General features: G+C 39.4%; 1 protein-coding gene across 1 annotated transcript in view; it reads right to left on the reverse strand.

The window, feature by feature from the left end:
- Window positions 1–20,253, reverse strand: part of hepacam2 (HEPACAM family member 2) — a 77,171-nt gene extending 56,918 nt beyond the window's left edge. Inside the window, exons 1-3 of the mRNA XM_073054233.1 lie at window positions 20,160–20,253; window positions 5,097–5,447; window positions 2,686–2,970 (exon numbers count right to left, since the gene is read on the reverse strand). Of these exons, the coding sequence (XP_072910334.1) occupies window positions 2,686–2,970; window positions 5,097–5,447; window positions 20,160–20,238 (715 nt within the window). The 5' untranslated portion in view covers window positions 20,239–20,253. The remainder of the gene's footprint in view (window positions 1–2,685; window positions 2,971–5,096; window positions 5,448–20,159) is intronic.
- Window positions 20,254–21,188: the final 935 nt, after the last annotated feature.

Here is a 21,188-nt window from a genome sequence, read left to right on the forward strand (position 1 = left end):
TGTGGAGTGTGTTGCATTGTGATATGCAAGGAGGGAACTGGCAAGCTTCCGATTCAGTGTTAGTGTAATGTGTTCTGCCATCATTGCTCACAGGGTGTTCTTTAGACGCTGGGTAAACCTTTCAACAAGCCATTTGTAGCTGGGTGATACATTGCAGATGTAATAGATTTTATTCCATTCATTTTCAGCAATGACTGAAACTATTCTGCAACAAGCTGTGCTCCATTGTCACTGGCCAAGAGTTCTGGAACACCAGTCCTTGAGAAGATACTTCTCAGCACATCAGTGTGTGAGGCTGTGGTGGAGGCTATTGGCAACACCACTGGTCACTTTGTAGCTGCGCCCACAGCTACTAAGATAATTGTGCCCATGAACGGTCTGACAAAATCCACATGAATCCTCTGCCAGGGCAATGCAGGTCATTCCCAGGGATAGAGAGCTGCTGCTCTTGTCATCTTCTGGACATGTTGGCATCCCGAACAGTGCATGGAAAACTGTTTGATCTGCCGATCTAACCCAGGCCACCAGACAAAACTTCTTGCCAATGCTTTCATTTTGACCATGCCTAGATGACTGGTATATAGCTCCTCCAACACTTTAGCTCTCGGTTTGGATGGTCAACAACTCTTGATCCCCACATAATACAACCTCTGACAAGGGCAAGTTCATCCCAGTGCTGATAAAAATCGTGGAACTGGGAGTTCTGCTGCACATGCCGGCCATTTTTTGTGGCTGAGACTGTGTGGGATCTTTTCTGGTTTCCCTTTGGATCATCTCTGCCGTAATAGGGAAACTTTCCATTTGTGTTAGGGAGAGTAACTGAAGAGATGTGTCCTCTTTTGTAAATTTTAAAGGGATTTCATTTTCTAAGGGTAAACAAGACAATCCATCAGCATTTCCATGATTAGTTGTCCTCTTGTAACTGTGTCCTCCGAGAACCAGAGCCCATCTCTGCAGTCGTACTGCTACTGTTAGTGGAACACTTTTTGTGGATTATTAATGGACATTAGTGGTTGATGATCAGTAATGAAGGTAAACTCTCAGCCATACAAGTATTGGTTGAAATGCTTACACCCCAATCCAGACTCAAGGCCTCTCTGTTAATCTGTGTGTAATTTTTCTCTGTAGTGGCAAGGGAACATGATGCAAAGGCTACGGGGCTTCCATCACTCATAACATGTGGTATGACTGCACCTATATGATAGGCCAGGTGTCACAGGCAAGCTTCACTGATGATTCAGATCATAATGTGTGAGTACAGTGTCTGAAGTCACCATTCACTTTATCTTTTGGAAAGCCACCTCATACTGCTTTGTCCTTTGCCATTTCTTCCCAACCTGTAGTAATGAGTTCAAGGGGTGGAGTAGAGTAGTCAAGTTTGACAGGAACCTGCTATAGTAATTGACAAATCATAAAAAGGACTGCAACAATGATATATCCTTTGGCCTCAGGGCATCCACCACTGCTTGACATTTCACTGCGCACCTGTGTAATCTTTGTGTATCAACAGTGTGACCATAATAAGTGATGCTTGGTTTAAATAATTCACGCGTGTACTCACACATTGTACTCTGAGCCATCATCTTCCAATCTTTTTAACACTGTCTTGAGATTTTGGAGATGTTCCTTGTCATCCTTATTGGTAACAATGATGTCATCCAGGTAACTCTGAGTACCTGGACAGCATTGTAACACGTGGTTCATGGCTTTCTGCCAAAGTGCAGATGCACATGCTACTCCAAAAATAAGCTATTATAGCGACAAAGCCCTTTCAGAGTGTTTATGGCGAGAAGTACTTTGGACTCTTCTTCCATCTCCATCTGTAGGTATGCCTCAGCTAAATGCACTTTGCTGAAGTGACCCCAGCAGTTTTGTAAGTGAAATGTTATTTCATCTGGAAGGACTATTTGGGGTCCTGAATGGAGGTGAGGGAGGTTGTGAATGGGAAATACTACTTAAATATTACTGAAATATTAAAAGCACAACACTAAGAGTCACAATTATCCACATTCTATCAGAGACAGTGCAGGAGCACTGATAAATCAAATACTGTATCATACATTGGCTCCTATACTCCCATAGCAATATGTTGCACAATCTTGACCCAACTATGAAAGAATGGAGATGTGTACATTTCCAAGTCATGGTGCTGCATGACCTGGAGGGAATATTTACAGGTGTTCCTCTGCAACTTCAGACAATCAAATTTCAACCCTTGAAGGGTAGCATATTTCCTGCTGTGTTTCAACTCTTGACAAGGATTTATATTTTACCTATTGTGCATTGAAACTATCATAGTCTTCCTTGCCATAGTGAATGCTATTTCCATTTTTCTCAGAGCATCATGCTTGGACCGTAGATAAAATATCAGGTCCTGCTAATGGCCGAGAACCAGGTCCCCGTTAATGGCAAGGTATCATCTTTTGCATTCCCACCCATGCCGGATTATCCGGCCCCTCTTTATGACAAAATACAGCATTTCTGCTGCTGCCAGGGGAAGCTGATCCAAGCCTAGACAGAAAATGCTGTCTTTCATTATGAAATAGAATGATTTCATTTCTCTGTCTCCTTAAACACACATTCTAATATGTTGTAGCATCTATTATGTTCGCCCATATTTAAACCATACAACAATCCTAAGACATTGAACAGTTCCTGAATAACAATATTTTAGGTCTGACTTACAGTAAATATTGGGTGCAATCGGTTCACTTTCATTTATGCTAATTGGGTTCTTTGCCACACAGGTGTAATTACTCAAGTCGTCTTTTACAACAGGGGAAATGAACAGCATCTTGTTGTCGGCGGAAAAGATGTGACGATTACTTGCTGGGAGTGGCTTTCCATCCTTCAGCCATTGATAAATGACCTTTGTCCCTTTGCTGACAGTGCATGTGAGTGTTGCATTGTCTACATACTCGACTGCACCCCAGGCCGGATCGCTGTGCACCACTGGTTTAGACACCGGAACTACAAAACAAAAAGACACCGCGTCAGGTATCAGATTTGATGACAGTACCACAGAAAGCTATTGGTTATTCATATATTTTATACATACTCAGAACAAATTAAGGCATAGATAATGTGAATATGTGTTTCCTCAGCAGATCTGTGAGACAGAAAAGTTTCAAAATAGCAGCCCATACTAGGAATAAAAAGTACTGTAAGAGAAATTACTGAGTGGTTTAATTTATTCTATTTCAAGTCATTCCAAAGCTAAAATATTCAAGGTACCAGTCAAAGCTGGGACACGGCGCATTGTTTTCATGTCATGGTTTTTCCCAGTTTGCATCTTCCCTTTTCTAGTGCTCATTATATACTCTACAACTCAATTGCCAAAGATTCAACATGTACACTAGTTAGGCAGTGCATTGATTGCTGAAAAGCTCTATGGGAGGTAAATTAAAATTAGATGCTTGTATTTATTATTCCTGACACATGCACAATATTAACCATGGGTTAGGAAAAGGAAACTCTCACAAGTATAAACTTCTATCATCTTATTAGTGGTTCGCCAGTTTTCAACAGAATAAAAGAATACCACCATGAAAAAATGAAGCTGTTTCATAAAATGAAACACATTTAGAAATACTTTTACATTGCCCAACATAAATGTGTAATATATTGGATACAAAGTTAAAGGAGTAAATTGAGAAAAATATCTCGGCCTTGCTTTTTATAGCCACGTCTGCCATCTCTGGTTTCATCTCATTCTTTTCCAAGTACTTAATACATTAACCATGTGTTTTTTTTCCCCTCCGAACATAACCCCAGTCACAAAAAATTTGCAACTCTATTTTCATCAATCTGGTTTCTTGAAACATCAAAGTTCATCACTGTCAGCTCACAGTTTGAAATATGCCTCCTTAACATTAGCTTCGATTAAACTGGGGTACAAAGATAAAAATGTACTCCAAGCATGAGATTACCCAGCTCAAGTACAACTAACCTGCACATTGTCAGAATCGAGAGTTAGTGCACAGGAACAGCTCTTTCAGCCCACCGTGTCTGTGTCAGCCATGACGCCATGATAGTTGGCAAGGACCAGTTGGGCTGTAGGGGCTATTTCAGTGCTGTATAGTTCTGTGACTATGACAGAGATCCCAGTAGTGATCCTCGAGAAACATCGCTGGTCACAGATCTCCAGTCCGCAAAACACACGGATTTCCAGCATCTGCGGATTTTCTCTCATTTCTACGTTACCCTATGTCTTCTATTACTGAGCTGATTATGGATCCAATTTACCAACTCACTGTGGATCCTGAGTAAAATACCGCCTGCACCATCTCAATAGACTCATTTACAGGGGTGAATTATCCACTGGGCGTAAAGTTTCAATTGACGTTGTTTGATTTGGTATACATATTTAAATAATAATACAATTTAAATGAAACATTGAATTTTTTTTGTCTCCCCAAATTAAGCCTTACAAAATGACTGCTGATTAATTGCAGCATTAGTTTTAAAAACAGCAGGCAGTGGGGCACATAAGGCTTGCCTAATAAGCCTGAAAGGTGAAACATGAGTGAGAAATTAGCATTTTCTATGGAGCTGCACTGGTACGGATTGATCATTAGCATGCCACATGTTCATAGTGGAATAATCCTGCTGAGGCTTCTCTGATTTGTTCTCTGTAACTGAGGACGTAATGCTTGTCATTAACAACAAATTAACAGGAAACTTTAATGACGCTTGAAGAAAGTAAAGTAGATTGAACAAAAAGACTTCTAAACATTCTAAATACACCTGCATATTTTGTGAAAAATGTTCGTTGGAATTCCCTCCCATAACAAATTACTGATATAAAATGTGCACTGCAAAAACATCTATCCGCACCAATTTAAATTTGAATATTACTCTGAAGAAAGTTACCTTGGAACCAAATCTCATCAGTGAAGTCAGGTTTATTAATAGAAAATTAATTCAGAAGCTAGAGCTCCTTCTGAAGTAGAATGGATTCCAGGACAAAAGAATACTATTAACCCCTGACCTAGGAGGTAGCATTTCATGGACAATGATATTAAATTATTGCTGAATAGATTAAATGTGGTCATGTTCACATATACTAGATGACAGCAGCCAGAAAGGATACACACCATTGACATGAACGGTCAGTTGTCGACTAGCTGATGCCATCTTCTCTCCAGAGACAGTCACTTTTATGGTATATTCACCATCATCACACAATTCTACTGGATTAATTAACAGTGTCGCATCGGGAGGAGACAAGAAAAACCTGTGGCCGTGCTCCATGTCAGGGGTCAAGGTGTTGTTTGTAGCTGTCACCAGAAGCATGGAACCTGAAGACTGGCTTTGGAAAGTCCAGGTTATCTGAATCTTCTGATCCTTAGTTCCAGTGGTGTAGTTCACAGGGAGTTGGAGAGATTGCCCAACAATCCCCTGGACCAATTCAGTTGGCACGGTAATTGTAACAGCTCCACAAGTGCCTAAAGAGAAGATCAAAAGACAGAGCATTCATATAAATCTTCAACAGACTAGTCAAAATCTCTACTTTCTGAGATACTTGCTAAGATTCGGCATGACATCTAAAACTCTTGACAAACTTTTACAGACGTGCAGTGGAGAATATATTGACTGGCTGCATCACATGATAAAATAAAAATGAATTTCAGCTGAGATTTTAATGAAGACTCTTAATATACTGTTGATATAGTTAATATTGTGCTGAAATGCAGCTCGTTACTCAGACGGATGAAAATATTGATTATTTTCTTTTAATTTAAATACTGCCATTGATCAATTTTAAAATGCAACAGGCAAAATAAATGAGTAAGACCATTACTTTATCTGTTGGGGACTATGGAAAGATATATTAGCATTTTAGTATAGAAACCAAGCTCTATTGCTTTCACCACATCTTCACCTCACTCCAAGATCATTGGTCACCTACACTACCCAAGCTTATTGACAAGCAACAGAGCAATGTATTAAAGGCCAGTCTCAAAGCTCACTCATGTGACCAGTTAATGTGTGTAATCTTATACAAGGAATGCCAGCAGGCTAGTATGCATTGAAACTTGATCTCAACCATTCTCCACAGGTTAACATTAGTCAAGCAGAAGATGCTATCGAGTGTTCAGGGAACGGACAACTGGCTTTCTTATCTAAGAAAATTTTCGTATCTTCAGTTTTCCCTTGTGAAGCAATCCCTCCATACCAAGGATCAACATAGTTCACTCTCAATGCCTCTACAACTCATATTCTCAGTTTTATTATTTGTTTATTTATTTATTTGCACAGTGTGTCTTTTGCATATTAGTTCTTTATCAGGCTTTGTGTGTAGTTTTTCATTGATCCTATTGTATTCCATTGTTCTACTGTAAATGTCTTTAAGAAAATAAATCTGAAGGTTATGTACGGTGACATATGTATGTACTTTGATAATAAACTTACTTTAACTTTTCTGAACTGCCTCCTGTAATATTGCCTTTAAATAATAGTCTAAAACTGTTCACAATGCTCTAGGTGCAATCTCATTTGTGCCTTATACATGTGCATTACAACTTCCTTACTTTCATACACTACTTCCTTGAGATAGGCTTCCTGATTACATGAAGCAATCTGTATGCTAGTTTTCTGTGTTTCATGTGCAAGCATGCCAAAAATCATTTTGGGCTTCAACTTTTTGCAATCGTTCACATTTTCTAACATCATACTCCATTTGCCAAGTTTTGCTCATTCACCTATCCTACAATGGTCTCTGTAAACTGTATCCTTCGTAGAGCTTGTCTTCCCATCCCCAACTTTTACATGATGTGCAAGTTTGGCAACAGTACATCCACTCCCTTTCCCTTGAGTAACTAATATATATACTAAACAGCAATCCTAGCAGTGATAATTGCAGCACTTCACAAGTTATAAGCTGCTAATCTGAAAACACCCCCTATTGTCAACTCTCTACTATCTGCTAGTCAAGCAATATTTTTCCATGTTAATATATCACCTTGAAAACCATGAGCTCCTTTCTTTATGTGCCACCTTGTCAAACACCTGTTAAAATCCAGACATGTTACCTTCTATCTACTCTGTCATTTCTTTAAAGAACTCAAATAAAATGGTTGGATGTTATTTCTTCTTCAGAAATCCATGCTGACTCTGATCAAATTATAAATTTGGAAATAATCAAAATTATCTTAATATTTCTGTAACAGTTGGCATTAAGTGAATTGTCCATGAGATTTCCATTTTTATTGCCTCCATCCTTTATGAATAAAGGAATTGCATTATAGTTTCCCTAGTCTCTCCATACCTCCTCAGAAACAAAGGATTTTTTGCAAGCTAACAATTGATCTATTTAAGTTTCTAGGATGCCACAAATCCAGGCCGTTAACCCCATTACTTAGCTTAATACCAAATATCTAGTGATGGAAGTGACATTTAATTTCTCCCCCTTTTTAGTATTAGTGTTATTTTCATATATTCTACCATGAAAACAAATGCAAATCATCTGCCTAACTTTTCTACCATCTCCTTTCTCTTCATAAGTATTTGCCCACCTCATTGTCCAAGGGCACTTTGACCTTTGTCTTTTTTCATATTCTTAAGGATTTTTTTTGTTACCTGTTCTTACATTTAGTTTGCCCGCTGTTTATTTAACATAGTTGAAATACTCCTTGGATCTTCATGTCTTTCTGAAGTGTGGTACCCAGAATTGCTTACAATACTCAAAGTTGTGACCTACATCTGACCAATGTTTTGAGCAAATTAAACATAACCTGTTTTTTATATTTGTAACTCTTTATAAAACCCTAGATCACTGATGCTTTAGTAACCACCCCCTCAATATACCGTTTAGTATACCAATATCCTATTTAGTCTAAATATAGACTTAGTTCTTTGTATCAAAATACACAATTTCACATTTATTTTTATTAAATGTCCCTTGTTTGCACATTAAGTCAGCCTTTATTGTGACCTACTGTATTATTATCATACTTAATGCTAACATTGCAAGCCTTGTGCCATCTAAAATATGGACATTTACCACTGGATCAGACAGGTCAATTGGGAAATTAAAGATTGGCATTCGAATGAAAAACTTAACAGGTAGGGAAACAATAAACACAGGCAGAAGTGTGGGGGAATGAGAGGGAAATGATAACCAGATTGTGTCTGGAAAGGGACAAAGCAAATCGCTTAATAGGACACCAACAAGAAGTGTGAGAGTAAGAAATAATGTTAAAATTAAAGGCTCTCTACATGAATGCATGCAGCATTCACAACAAGTTTCTAATAGACAGGGGTCTTTATATTTTGGAAAGACAACACAACAGATTCTGCAGATGCTGGAAATCCAGAGTGACAGACACGAAATGCTGGAGGAACACAGCAGGTCAGATTGGATCACATTTCTGCTCAGAATAAAATTGGCTCAGGATCTCAAGATATTGAAACTGCATATGTTGGGATAAGATAAATGTCTGTTACAGTATATTCCAGTGAGAAAGAAAGGCTCAAAGACGAGGAATTGCCATCCATGGTGAACCGAAGAAGTTAAAGATGGTAGTAAATTGGAAGCAAAGGCATATGTACAACATTATAAAGGTTAGTAGCAGCCCAGAGGATTGGAAAGCATCTTGAAACCAGCAATAAATAGCTAAACAATTATAAAGACTGAGTATGAGAATAAAATCAGTAAATGACAAAATACAGACAGTAAGGATTTCTACAGGGCTAAGAAAAGCAAGACAGTAATTCAAGTAATTATTGCATCCCCAGAGAATAAACTGGGGAGTTAATTATGGGAAAGAGAGCACGGCGATATGTTAAATAATTATTTTAGATCTGTCTTCAGAGCTAAAAACATGCCATTAGTGACAGATAATCGAGAGGGAGTAACTTCAACTAACCTCTATCACTAGAGAAAAAAAATGAAATGAACTAATGAGTCTAATTGCCATCAAATCCTCTAGACCTGGCAGCCTAAAACCTAGAATCTCAATGGAAGTGATTGCAGAAATGGTGGATGCTTTGGTTGTAATCTATTAAAATTTTCTGGTTGATTGTAAAATCACAAATGTAATGCCACTGTTCAAAGCGACTGAAATCAGAAGGTTAGAAGTCTATATCATTGCAAGAATGACAGGCAGTTAACAATGTATGTGGAGAAAAGGCTATAAAACAGGAGCAGAATTAGGCCATCGGGCCCTCAAGTCCGCTCCGCCATTCCATTATGGCTGACCCATTATCACACTTAACCCTATTCTTCTGCCTTTTCTCGATAACCTTTGACACACTGATTAATCAAGAAACTATCAAACTCTGCTATAAATATACTCAATGACTTGGCCTCCACAACTGTCTATGGCAATGAATTCCACAGATTCTCCACTCTCTGGCTACAGAAATTCCTCCTCATCTCTGCTCTAAGTGGACATCCCTCTATTCTGAGGCTGTGCCCTCTGATCATAGACTTGGCTGTTCTGTTTTGTAATTTCAAAACATTAAACTAATTCAATTAAAGACATGGGAGTCCAGGAATGCAGGTTTAACTTCAGCTTTACTTTTCAGTGAGGCGCACACATATCACATTCCAGCGTGATGACAAATGCAATTAACATATTTTTACATATATTTACATGTAATGAATTATTTAAACAAACAACAATGCTTAATCAAACATTATATATATACACAATTACTCAGATATTAATGAAATACCAAATACACAACACTCCTCCCTGCTTTGCTATAAATTCCAACTCAATACAGAATACATCTCAACTATATACACAGTATGCTACATAATCAACTACTATGTACAAACATCCACAGCACAGTAAATTTTAAATTGTCCCACTTGGGCCTAAAGATTTAATCGCCATGGAAAATTTCTTACTCGTGGGATAGCGTTTTTTCTGATCACTCTGCTTGGCAAGTGAAACGTGTGTCTGTGAAAACAATCTCAGGGTCTGGGGCCTCCTCCGTGGTGGTTGTACGAGCTGACTCTGAGACTGCAGGAAGTGGTTCTGACAGCTCTGGACACCTTACTTCTCCTTTTCTCTCACTGCATCTACTTTGATCCCTTTCTTTTTCTTTCTCATGTTCCTTCTCTCTTTCATACCTTCCTCATTCAGATTCTTTCTCTCCATCTCTTCCCTCTTTTTTTCCTTCTAGTTTCTGCATCTTGATCTGGGAAGGTGCATAGTTCACTGGGGTGTTCCCTTATTAATCCTCCTATTGCTCCCTTTACAATCTGATCTCTTCTCTTGGTTTACACATCCAGCATCACCTGACAAATCCACTGTTTTCATATCTCCACTGACTCCTTTATTTTTGGCCTTCCATTCATCCAGCTGGTCTTTGGTCTTTGCATCTACTTTTACAAGCCATTTTTGTCTCCCACTTGAAGTTCATGCAATAACCTTAATGCACACAGAGTAGATTCTGGTTCTTTATGCTCACAAAAGCCGAATGCTTGCAACTTTCCTGAAGCTCCTTCAACTCTCTTCCAGCTTCAGACCAAATTGCATTTCTCAAGCAGCTGCCTGATTAACATATCAGAAGCCTTCTCAGATAGGTTGCCTACAAAACTGTTGCAGTCGGACCACTGCTTTAATCACTTTCATACTTCCACTCAGCAGCATGATCCTTCCTTGTTCCAATATGCTTTCAAACCAGAAGCACTGAGGTTGAACCCATGCCTGTTTGTCCTCTGTTGGGCAACGGTTCATGGTATTCAACATGGACACAGTTGTGGTATCATCCATTACATTTCTTAATTCACCTTCAGTTGGCTTCATTGCAGGGGATGCGGCATGTAAACTATGGAATGATCTCCAATCAAGATGTAGTTGTCTTAGCCAATCACAACCCACTGCGTTGGTCCTTCCGATTTTACCACATAAAGCACAATATGGCTTGTTGGTTGTATTTCATTGGTACTGATGTCATTCCCACAGGAGTTATCTTTTCTCCATATAAGTTCTTAACTGGATATCTGCAGGCTTCAGTTTGGTATCTTTGAAATGCTGTTAAACTTACTTTGTGGGATGACTGAAAGAGCTGAATTTATCATTCACTTCTGGTGTAAGCTATATTACTCGTCTCTTGTTAGTTTTCACATTGTAAATCTCAAAGGCTATGCCGTGCTGGCACTCACATCATTCTCAGACTTTTCATCAGCTGCATGCAAATTGATGCTCTTTTTGAAACTGCAACTTGACTTTTAGCAGCTTCTCTTCCCTGTGCAGACCATTCATTTTTGTCTGCCTGACATGCTCATTGTATGTGTCCTACTTTGTTGAATTGTGTGCAAGTTTGCCTTTAATTCTGCATGTGTTTGATGTATATGAACCCCATGCCACAATGGTAGCACAACTTGTTCAGCCAGGCTGGTTTCTGTTTATTGATGCATTTTTTTTCACGCTCATTTTCATTCCTGACTGCAACTCAATTCCGTCTCTGTCTGCGGTTTCCATTGAAATAGCAATTTCCACTGCTCATTTGAATGTAAGTTGTGCTTCAGTTAGGAGTCATTTTTGAATGCTTTAAAATTCCGCAAACTAAACGATCTCTCTTCTGCATCATTAAGACCATTACCAAACTGACAATGCTCAGACAATCTTGTCAATTCAGCCATGTACGCTGAAACCTAAAGTGTCCTGAAATCGACAATGGTTTTGGTTCTAAGTGTTCCTCCATGACTTTTACAATTGTAGTAAAGTGTACTTGTGAAGGTTCGGTTGGAGCTGTCAAACTTCAAAGCAATCTGTATGCCTCGAAACACAATGAACTGAGCAAAATTGGCACTCGCTTCTCCTTGATTATTTCATTTACTTCAAAATACTGTTCCAATAGCTCAACATACATGAGCCAATAATATGTTGTGTAATCAAGCTTGTCAATCTTTCCAAAGACGTTTTTAAAATTATTTTTATCACCTGGTACGCACTCCTTGTGATCCCTAAATTCTTCTGCTTACGGCCTTTTTTTAAAACTCGATTGTGCCCTTCCTTCCAAAGAACACGTGGTAACTGCTTTTGTTTTGAGTTTGTCCAACTCTGCACCTGCTGGACTGTTTCTTTTACACTAGACTATTCCTCACAGCATTTTGCTGCCCCTTAGCAGGTTGGCAGCCATGTTAGGTTCGTTTTTAAAATAGCTCATCGCCAAGGTTATGTTTTATAACTTCAATACATCAAACAAATTTTTTTAAAGTCTCAGGAGTCTGGGAATGCAGGTGTAACTTCAACTTTAAGTTTTAACATGGCACACACGTATCACATGGTGGCGTGATGCCATATGCAATTAATGTATTTTTACATATAACTCATAAAAATTTATTTAAACAAGAATGCTTAATCATACTATATATATACAAGATTACTCAAATATTATTGAAAGATTAAATACACAACATTGCCCACTCTGGGAAAATCCTCTCCACATCCACTCTATATAGGCCTGTCAATATTTGATAGGTTTCAATGAGATCATTCCCCCCCCCCCCCCACCATTCTTCTAAACTTTAGTGAGTACAGGCCTAGAGCCATCAGGGCCTAGAGCAGATTGTACTCCTTCATTCCCAGAATCAGTCTTACAAACCTCCCTTGGACCCGCACATCTTTTCTTAGATAAGGGGCCTAAAACAGCTAATAACATTCCAATTGTGGTCGAACCAATGCCTTGTAAAGCCTCAGCATTACATCCTTGCTCTATATTCTAGTCCTCTTGAAATGAATGCTAACATTGCACTTGCTTTTTTGACCACCGACTCAACCTGCAAGTTAAGCTTCAGGGAATGCTGCACGGGGATTCCGAAGTCCCTGTTTTTGACCGTTCCTGTGCACCTCTGATTTTTGAACTTTCTCCCCATTTAGAAAATACACACTTATTTCTCCTACCAAAGCGTATGACCGTACACTTCCCTACACTATAGATACGGATTTAATTTTCATGTGGCTCTTCCTCCTGTAATTGTGCAGAAGATCCACAATATCATTTTAACTATTTCCCAGGTACATTGTGAAATCTCTATCTTTCTGAGAGTTCACTCCTTACAGGTCAACCTGGGCAGTTGAGTTCAGTTTGTCCCTCAGCCACTGCCAATTCTACTCTTTACCAATCCTTGGCACAACTGAATCAGGGCATAGCACAAACACATTAAAAAAAACATTTTCTTTCCCTTCTGTATAGGGAAATAATTATTACCACACAAAGTTCCTTGCACCAGAACTTGGAAACTTCCACCGAGAAAATTCAATGCATACAACCGCCACTTACTGGAAAGAATGTTTATGGCCAATAGATGGATTGTGCCAATACATCTTGTAAAGAAAGTAAGAACTTACATCCATACAGTGTTTTGACATAAAATAACTTCCTAAAACAATTAAGAAAGACACGTTGTCACACAAAAAGATGCAGTGAGCTAAAGTGCAACATCATGTGAAAGGTATCTTCAAAGAATGGGTGTTCAACTGACCATTGGAAATGAGGAAATTTGCTGTGAAATAGTGAAGAGTTAGAGCTGGATGATCATCAAGTTTTAAACTTTCAATATATTTGGTGGACAAAGAATAGTTATTTTGAGTCAAGATCATTCTTGTTAGGCACGTTTTCATTATAAAGAGGAAGCTCTGTGCAGTTTTGTTTCTTTTTTTTAATGTAAGTTCCCTCCAATAAAACAACTATATTCAAGCACAGTACACAGCAAACATCAACGTGCTGAAATGTGACAGGTGCTGTAATTAAAATATAATGGCTTTGACTTTGAAAATATAGCTTTATTGAAAATATATAATGCTTATTTAGGAATGTTTCCTATGTAAATAAAGATGAAAAGTACATGGGCTTGACATTTTAATTTTAAATCGCAAATGATTTTTGAGGTTTTAAGAAGGTAAGACACAAGTTGACACAATTTTTTAATCTCCCACTTTTAAATCATGCTAAGAAAATCACAATTCAGACAGGTGTTGATTGATAAGTTGCTAGTGCTATTGTGAGCAGCAGGCAGTAATGAGCCACCTGCCCAAGCTGTTATTATAATGTTTTTCTGGTGTTGACATCTTGAACCATAGCTGGGTTCATTGCAGTTTTCTAAAGGACATATAGTTCTTGTCTGTAGTTTCATCAAAAATCTATAGTGAGTCAACAACAGGTCCAATCTCAATGCTGTCAAATAAGGCTGTGTCATCCCTCCAACACTTCATTCAATCTTTCTCACTGCAATGCTACAGCTCACCTCCAATAAGTTTCCCACTGCAATAGAGCTAATCAACTAGACAAATAGAAAACTTGTCAATTTTCATCCCCTTTTCTCCAGAAATAAGGTCACTCCAATTTGAGTAATCTAGCTGTAGTACGTGGGTGATGCTTACTTATGTATATGTTCAAAGGCAGTATCAGCTCCTTCTCTGAACTGTATAGAAGAATGCATCATACACTAAACGACTGCAAAACAAAGGTTTTTTACTGACCTACCCCTGCCCCTGCTATACAAACCCATTCTCCAACAAAAGAAGTCCAAGATGAGGTACTGGAGAGTACGGACTATTTCTCATGTTTGAGTGGCTACCTCCCAATGAAGACAGATATCAATGGTGAAATTCAGCATTAGCAGAGCCTACAGATGTTCTCGAAAAGGTCTGTCTGGAAAACAAAGCAAAGCAACAGCGAAGCCATGGACCCTATATAGATTACAGAAGAGGAAGTGTTTGGTGCTCAGATAAATCCCCAGGGCCTGACAAGATGTTCCCTCCAGCCCCGTGGGAGGCAAGTGCAGAAATTGCAGGGACTCTAGCAGAGATCTTAGTGACAGGTAAGGTGCCGGAGGATTGTAGATAGATAATGTTGGCCACTGTTTAAACCAGGAAATTATAGGCCAGTGAGCCCAACATCAGTAGTGAGAAAGTTATTGGAAAGTATTCTAAGGGACCGGATATATGTGTATTTAGGTAAATGGGGTATGATTAGGGATCGCCTAAGAGGAGATTTGATGGAAATCTGCAAAATCATGAGAGGGAGTTTTTTCCCCACTGAGGGTTGGGTGGGACTGCAACTAGAGATCATGGGTTAAGGGTGAAAGGTGAAAAGTTTAAGGGGAATATTAGGGGAAACATATTCACTCAGAGGGTGGTGAGAGTGTTGAATGAGCTGCCAGCACAAATGGTGTATGCGAGCTTGATTTCAACATTTAAGAGAAGTTTGGATAGATGCATTGATGGCAAGGGTATGGAGGGCTATGGTCCAGGTACAGGTTGATGGGATTAGGCAGATTAAGTGGTTCAGCATAGATTTATGGGCCGAAGCGCCTGTTTCTGTGCAGTACTTTTCTATGACACTTTGACTACAACAATTTCTGAAATGCTACATTCAGTTCATGGCCTGCAAGTCTGCCGTGACTCCCATCTTCAGAGTGAAGAACTATCAACATCAGGCACCTGAAAGCATTGGAGAGATACCACCATAGCAAAATCTTGCAAATCCATTGATTGTGAACTGACCTCACCATCCTTAACAGGAACCTAAACCTCAGCAATGAAGCCATAGTTAAACTCCATAAGGTCAATTTGACAGGTTACATCATTTGCATAAATGGGAATCTCTTGCCCATAATCAGAGGGAAAAAAAGCATTTGAGATGACAGTAAATCCACTTGAAGGGAGCCACATAGATGGGTGACCAGATTTTGCATTCACCTACTACCTTCCGATTCATATGCAAGCTGCTCGACCAATGACATGGAAGAGCAACGAGAAAACTATTAGTCTGACCACTGGTTCTGTCCCATGCCAATTTTTCCAGCATTGAGACCCACATTAAACTCAGTCAGCTTTTTTTTAAGTCACAACATATGGATGCCAAAAGTATATTCCCAAGTCAGACATTCTTTGCGAGCTCTATCATGGCCTTTCTTGAAAGGTTGTAATGCATCCCCACTGACTGGTGGGTATCCTTGGTACACAATGGCTCACAGAGGTGAAAAGGCACTTTGGATAACACTAAGAACCTGAAAGAAAAGGAGCACTTAGAAGCCCAAAATACAAAACAGAAGGAGTACATCACTCCACTAATTAACCACCCACCTGTCATCTCACTTGTCAATAATTCCTATCCCAACTACAGTAGAATCTGTTGTTCCCACATTTGCCTCATCAGTCCACTTAGAAGCAACAGAACCGGAGTGGAGTTAAAACATGGTCAACTGTGAGGGACTAACCAAGAGGGTCACCAGAAAAGTAGGAAAATCCAGTGGTAGCATTGCCATTTATACGACTGATGGTTAGCACTGATTTACCTGATTACTTTTCTGGTACAGTTTTCTATCAAGTGCTCAGTGCCTACACGAACATTTAGCTATTGCTGGTTAGCAAAAGGTAAAGCACATACGTCAGGTTGGGGCTGCCTGCAGCCCAAAGCCAATATGCTTGCAGAGGGAAATGCTGAGTAATCCTCTATTGACATATAAATTGGACAGGCTGCAGTGTAAACAAATTGGTTAAAATTGAAGAAAGATTGCGAGAAGGACATTAAAAAGAGAGACAATAGAAGCAGAGACTGGGGATCTATTTATATTTAGCAAAATTTGAAATTTTGAACAAATTTGAATATTTAGTGCATTTAATGCCCATAACACATTTGTAAGATAACTTATTTGAAAAGTAGCTTGGTCCAAAATAACATCTTGACTTTGCAAATTTGCAGTTTATACAATATTAAATTGTGTATAAAAACAAATAATTTTAGCATTTATTACTTAATTCTAATATGGATAGTATGTATTTGAACATCCAGCAACTGTGGACATTCAAAAGCATATTATTTGTATGAACTGATATTGCAGCAACTGTTACACAATGGAGTCAGTTTTTGCCCTGGCTGTCTGGGTGATAGCTTCACAGAGCCATCTGTTCTTCATCCTAAATCACTGAGGTGGAAATCAGATATGATTTCCAGCAGGTAGGTAATTGTGTCTGCCAGGTTACCTTCTACAAAATGAGGTTGATTAATGCTTAGCATGATGATTCTCGCAGTTGCATATGGGTTGAGCGTGGGGTGAGGTGGTCGAAAGGGTGGAGGGGATATGAGGACAGGTACTCATCAATATTTAAAAATGGCAGATTGCCATGGCACTAAAAACATGTGTACTGCCTGCTGTTGCTATTGAACAGACTGCATCAGTCAAATAAAGCATCTAGTTAGAATAGGGATATGGTACCAGATTCTTTACACCTCCTCACATATCCAGCAATTCGCCTTTGCAAACCCCACGGCTCCAACTGTTCTGGCTAGCTTAGACTCACAAGTAGGCTTCAAGTATGACTACGTGCACATAGCACTAACACTGAGTTACATGGACAGCCACCGAGAGATGGAAAAATCAAAATTGAAGTGTGCATACCAATTGCACCGGTAGTCCTTTTGGGAGAAGGCAGAGGATTTGCATCTCACAGAATCATTGATCTAAAGCTTCAAGCTGTCAGATCTAAGCCACAGTGAACCAATTTCTTCATATCTAACAATCAGTTACAACCTCATGTTCGCAGCCTCCATCCAGTCCTTTATCAATTCAAAGCCTTCAAAAGCTTTCATCTATATTTAAGTTTTCAATCTGAAAATGTGGCATCCATTACTGAGTACTTCCTTATTTACTTTGATACTTTACCTTTGACCTTAACATCTCCCTGCATCTGTTATGAGGATATTGCCAGGACTAGAAGACCTGAGTCATAGGGACAGGTTGGGCAGGCTAGATCTTTCTTCCTTGGAATGTAGGAGAATGAGGGGTGACCTTATAGAAATGTTTATAAATTTGAGAGGCACAGATAGGATGGGTGGTAACAGTCCTTTCCCCAGGGCAGGGGGAGACTAAAACCAGGGGTTTAGAATGAAAATAGAAATATTTAAAAGGGACCTGGGGAGCAACATTTCCATGCAAACAGTGGTGAGCATATGCAATGAGTTCCCAGAAGCAGCTGAGACGGGCACAATAGTACCACTTCAGAAGCATTTGGATAGGTACATGGTGGGGAAAGGCTTAGAGGGGTATGGGCTGAAAACAGGAAATTGGACTAGTTGGGGGTGTGGACTGGTGGGATCAAAGAACCTGTATGGGAGTTATATTACTCTGTGACTCTATAACACTACTGGATTTGGCTATTCTCTTTGAATGATTCACAGGACTCATTGACTCAATGATCACAAGACTAAAAGTACAGAGATCTAAGCATCCACATTTTGGTTACCATGGGACTGGGAGCCCTGCATTTGGCACTGGTTTCATTCAGTCACAATGACAATCATGTTGTAGTCTCAGTTAAGCTCATGCTTGCAATTTTAAAACACATCTACATTTAACACTACCATTCAGCGCTCCGGACAGTCATTCTAGGTGAGAAGACACTTCACCTTTGAGCCTGTTGGGATCATCTGTTATATCCGGTGCTCCTGGTGTGACCTCCTGTATATAGGTGAGAGCCAACATAGATAGACTTCACCAAGCACCCATGCTCTGTTCACCAGAAAAAGTGGAATCTCCCAGCGGCCACCTATTTTAATTCCACTTCCCATTCCAACATGTCAGTCTATTGTCTCCTCTATTGCTGCGATGAGGTCGCACTCAGGTTGGAGGAGCAATACCTTATATTCCATCTGAGTAGCGTCCAAACTGATGGCACGAACATCAATTTCTCAGACTTCCAGTAATGCCCCCATCAGCATTCCCTGTTTCCTTCACCCGCCTTATCTCCTTACCTGCCCAATAACTCCCCCATCCCTTTATTCCATGGCCTTCTGTCCTCTCTTATCAGATACACCCTCCTCCAACCCTTCATACCTTTCACCAATTGCCTTCCCAGCTCTTTACTTCAGCGCTCCCACTCCCAGATTCTCCTGTCACCAACTACCTTGTGTTTCTTCCTCCTCTACCCCCACCTTCTTACTCTGATTCCCCATCTGTTTTCTCCAGTTCTGATGAAGGGTCTGGACCCAAAACTGTTTATACATTTCCATAGATGCTGCCTGGCCTGCTGAATTCCTCCAGCATTTTGTGTGTGTAGTGCTTGGATTTTTCAGTGTCTGCAGATTGTCTCTTATTTGTGATCTGACTAAATTGATTGCATTTGAATAGGCTTATTCTACTTGTAATTTTCTACTTTTTAATGCATTCCCTATTGTATTAAATTTAGTCCACTCTTAGTTAACAAGGTATTCAATTGAACAGTATGGTTATTCGAACTTCATAAACTTAAAAGTTAAATTAAGTAGACAGGTGCTAAAAATCAGGAGAATTGATGCCGCAAAGAATATTTCGAACTTTAATTTTAAAGTGCGTTGCTGCAGCCGTAACCTGGAATCTGATTGTCTTCTGTTCTCTCCAGTTTATGTTTCATTAAGTTGAGCACTGCTAAGAAGGTATAGCTCACCTCATAAGAACTAAGTTCCACTTCCCTGGCTTAAGCAGCAACCGCTCACAGCAAGAGTCAATATTTTGCCCGGAAATTCAGTTTCAATGTTTAAAACCTCTTTCCTTTCGTACAGTCGCCGGCTGATGTTCGTACAGAACCGCTAATGTGAGTTCACTTCTGGAAACATACGGTCCCAAGGAATTACTCTAGTCTACAACAGGTGCCAACGCCTGCTCATCTCGTCTCACTGTTCCAGAGATTTGTAACAATCTTCAGAAAGCAGTGCGTGCTTTATCGCAAGCCTACCTGGAACCGTTGGAGGAATTTTTAATTTGAAAGCTGCAGGTAAGAAAAGCGCTGGATCCACAGGTTTCTGAACCAACTTTACAAATGCTCTCCTGTTGATCGATTTCTCGGTCTCTAATGACTTGCTGGTCCAGAATATTATAGCGGGCTTGCTGATCGGCAGAAGTAAAACTATTCCACGGACACATACGTGACCTCCTGCGATCGCTGTGCCCGCTAAATCCCTTCTCTATTTTGTTGCAATTCCTGTTTATTAGTCTCATGCACTTTAACTCCTCAAACCCCCAACTCTAAAAGACAATTCCCGTTGTAAACTCAGTGTAAAAGTTGGTAAATACATATTTTAAATGAATACATGGATTTGTTTCGCGGAAATCTCCCTTTAAAAGAAGATCCCGGACACTTGGAATAACTAAACTCAAAACTTTGCTGAGCAAACTCCAAATTAACTTTTTTTTAAAAACCTCATTGCTTTCCTACCGATAGCCAGGATGCATATCCCGAACAGGAGAAAATGAGTTTTGCCGCCGGAGGAATCCATGAAGACATTGTGTTCCATTGGGAGTCTGGTTGACAATGTTGCTGTGTTGAGGAGTAGATTGTCGTAGCCTCGTTTGATAGTGAAATGAGGCAACTCCTGTTTTGGCTCCGGGATCCCAGAATACACTCCAGAGAGAGAGAGAGAGAGAGAGAGAGAGAGAACAAACAAACATAGACTGTATCTACCCATCAGTTAACATCCCCTCCCACTATTGTACCACAGCACGGGCACATGCAGAAGGAAATCATTGGAAATAGATAATCAACCGCGTCATATACCCGAATATTTCGAATTTATGGGGTTCCACCTGTTTAAAGCAGTCTCTATTTTAAAGCATTTTGTAGAGTACACGTAAATAGTCAAGAACGTTGTTGGCGCGGGTTGACGTTTATCGCCCTTTGGACAAGCTGATCTGGAATGTTATTGAACTGAATCTTTAATACATCCTCTTCGCGAAATTTCTAAGGAAGTATAAAACTGAACTGAACTAAAGCGTACAATTAAAACATTCCTGATGTTAGCTTTGGCAGCTGCTTGGTCACAAAGTAAAATCAACAGAAGTTTTTTTAAAAAATGAGTTTGTCCTGAACCAACAACGTGATCTATAAATACATGCACAAACTATTGTCAAAAAAGCATTACTTTTTGACAATAAATTACCACTAATTTAACAAAATAATTTCAATGATGAAGGATTTCAGCGATGACATTAAACTGAAGTTTTTTTTCTCTGCAAGAAGATTGAGTTAATTTGACAGAATCATACAAGATGTTGGCAAATTTAAATAGAGGGAAACTTTTCCATTTAGTTGGTGATTCGATAACTAAAAGGTCCCAATGTAAATTTCTAGGATAGATGTGAGGAGAAGCTTTTTCTTAAAATAATTGCAGAGATTTGGAATTTTGTAGGAGTTGTGGAAATGATAAGTCTGGGCTTTAAACAGACACTTGAAAGTTTTCAGGAAGAA

The sequence above is a fragment of the Hemitrygon akajei genome, chromosome 8 (assembly GCF_048418815.1).
Source record: "Hemitrygon akajei chromosome 8, sHemAka1.3, whole genome shotgun sequence".
Lineage (NCBI taxonomy): Eukaryota > Metazoa > Chordata > Chondrichthyes > Myliobatiformes > Dasyatidae > Hemitrygon > Hemitrygon akajei.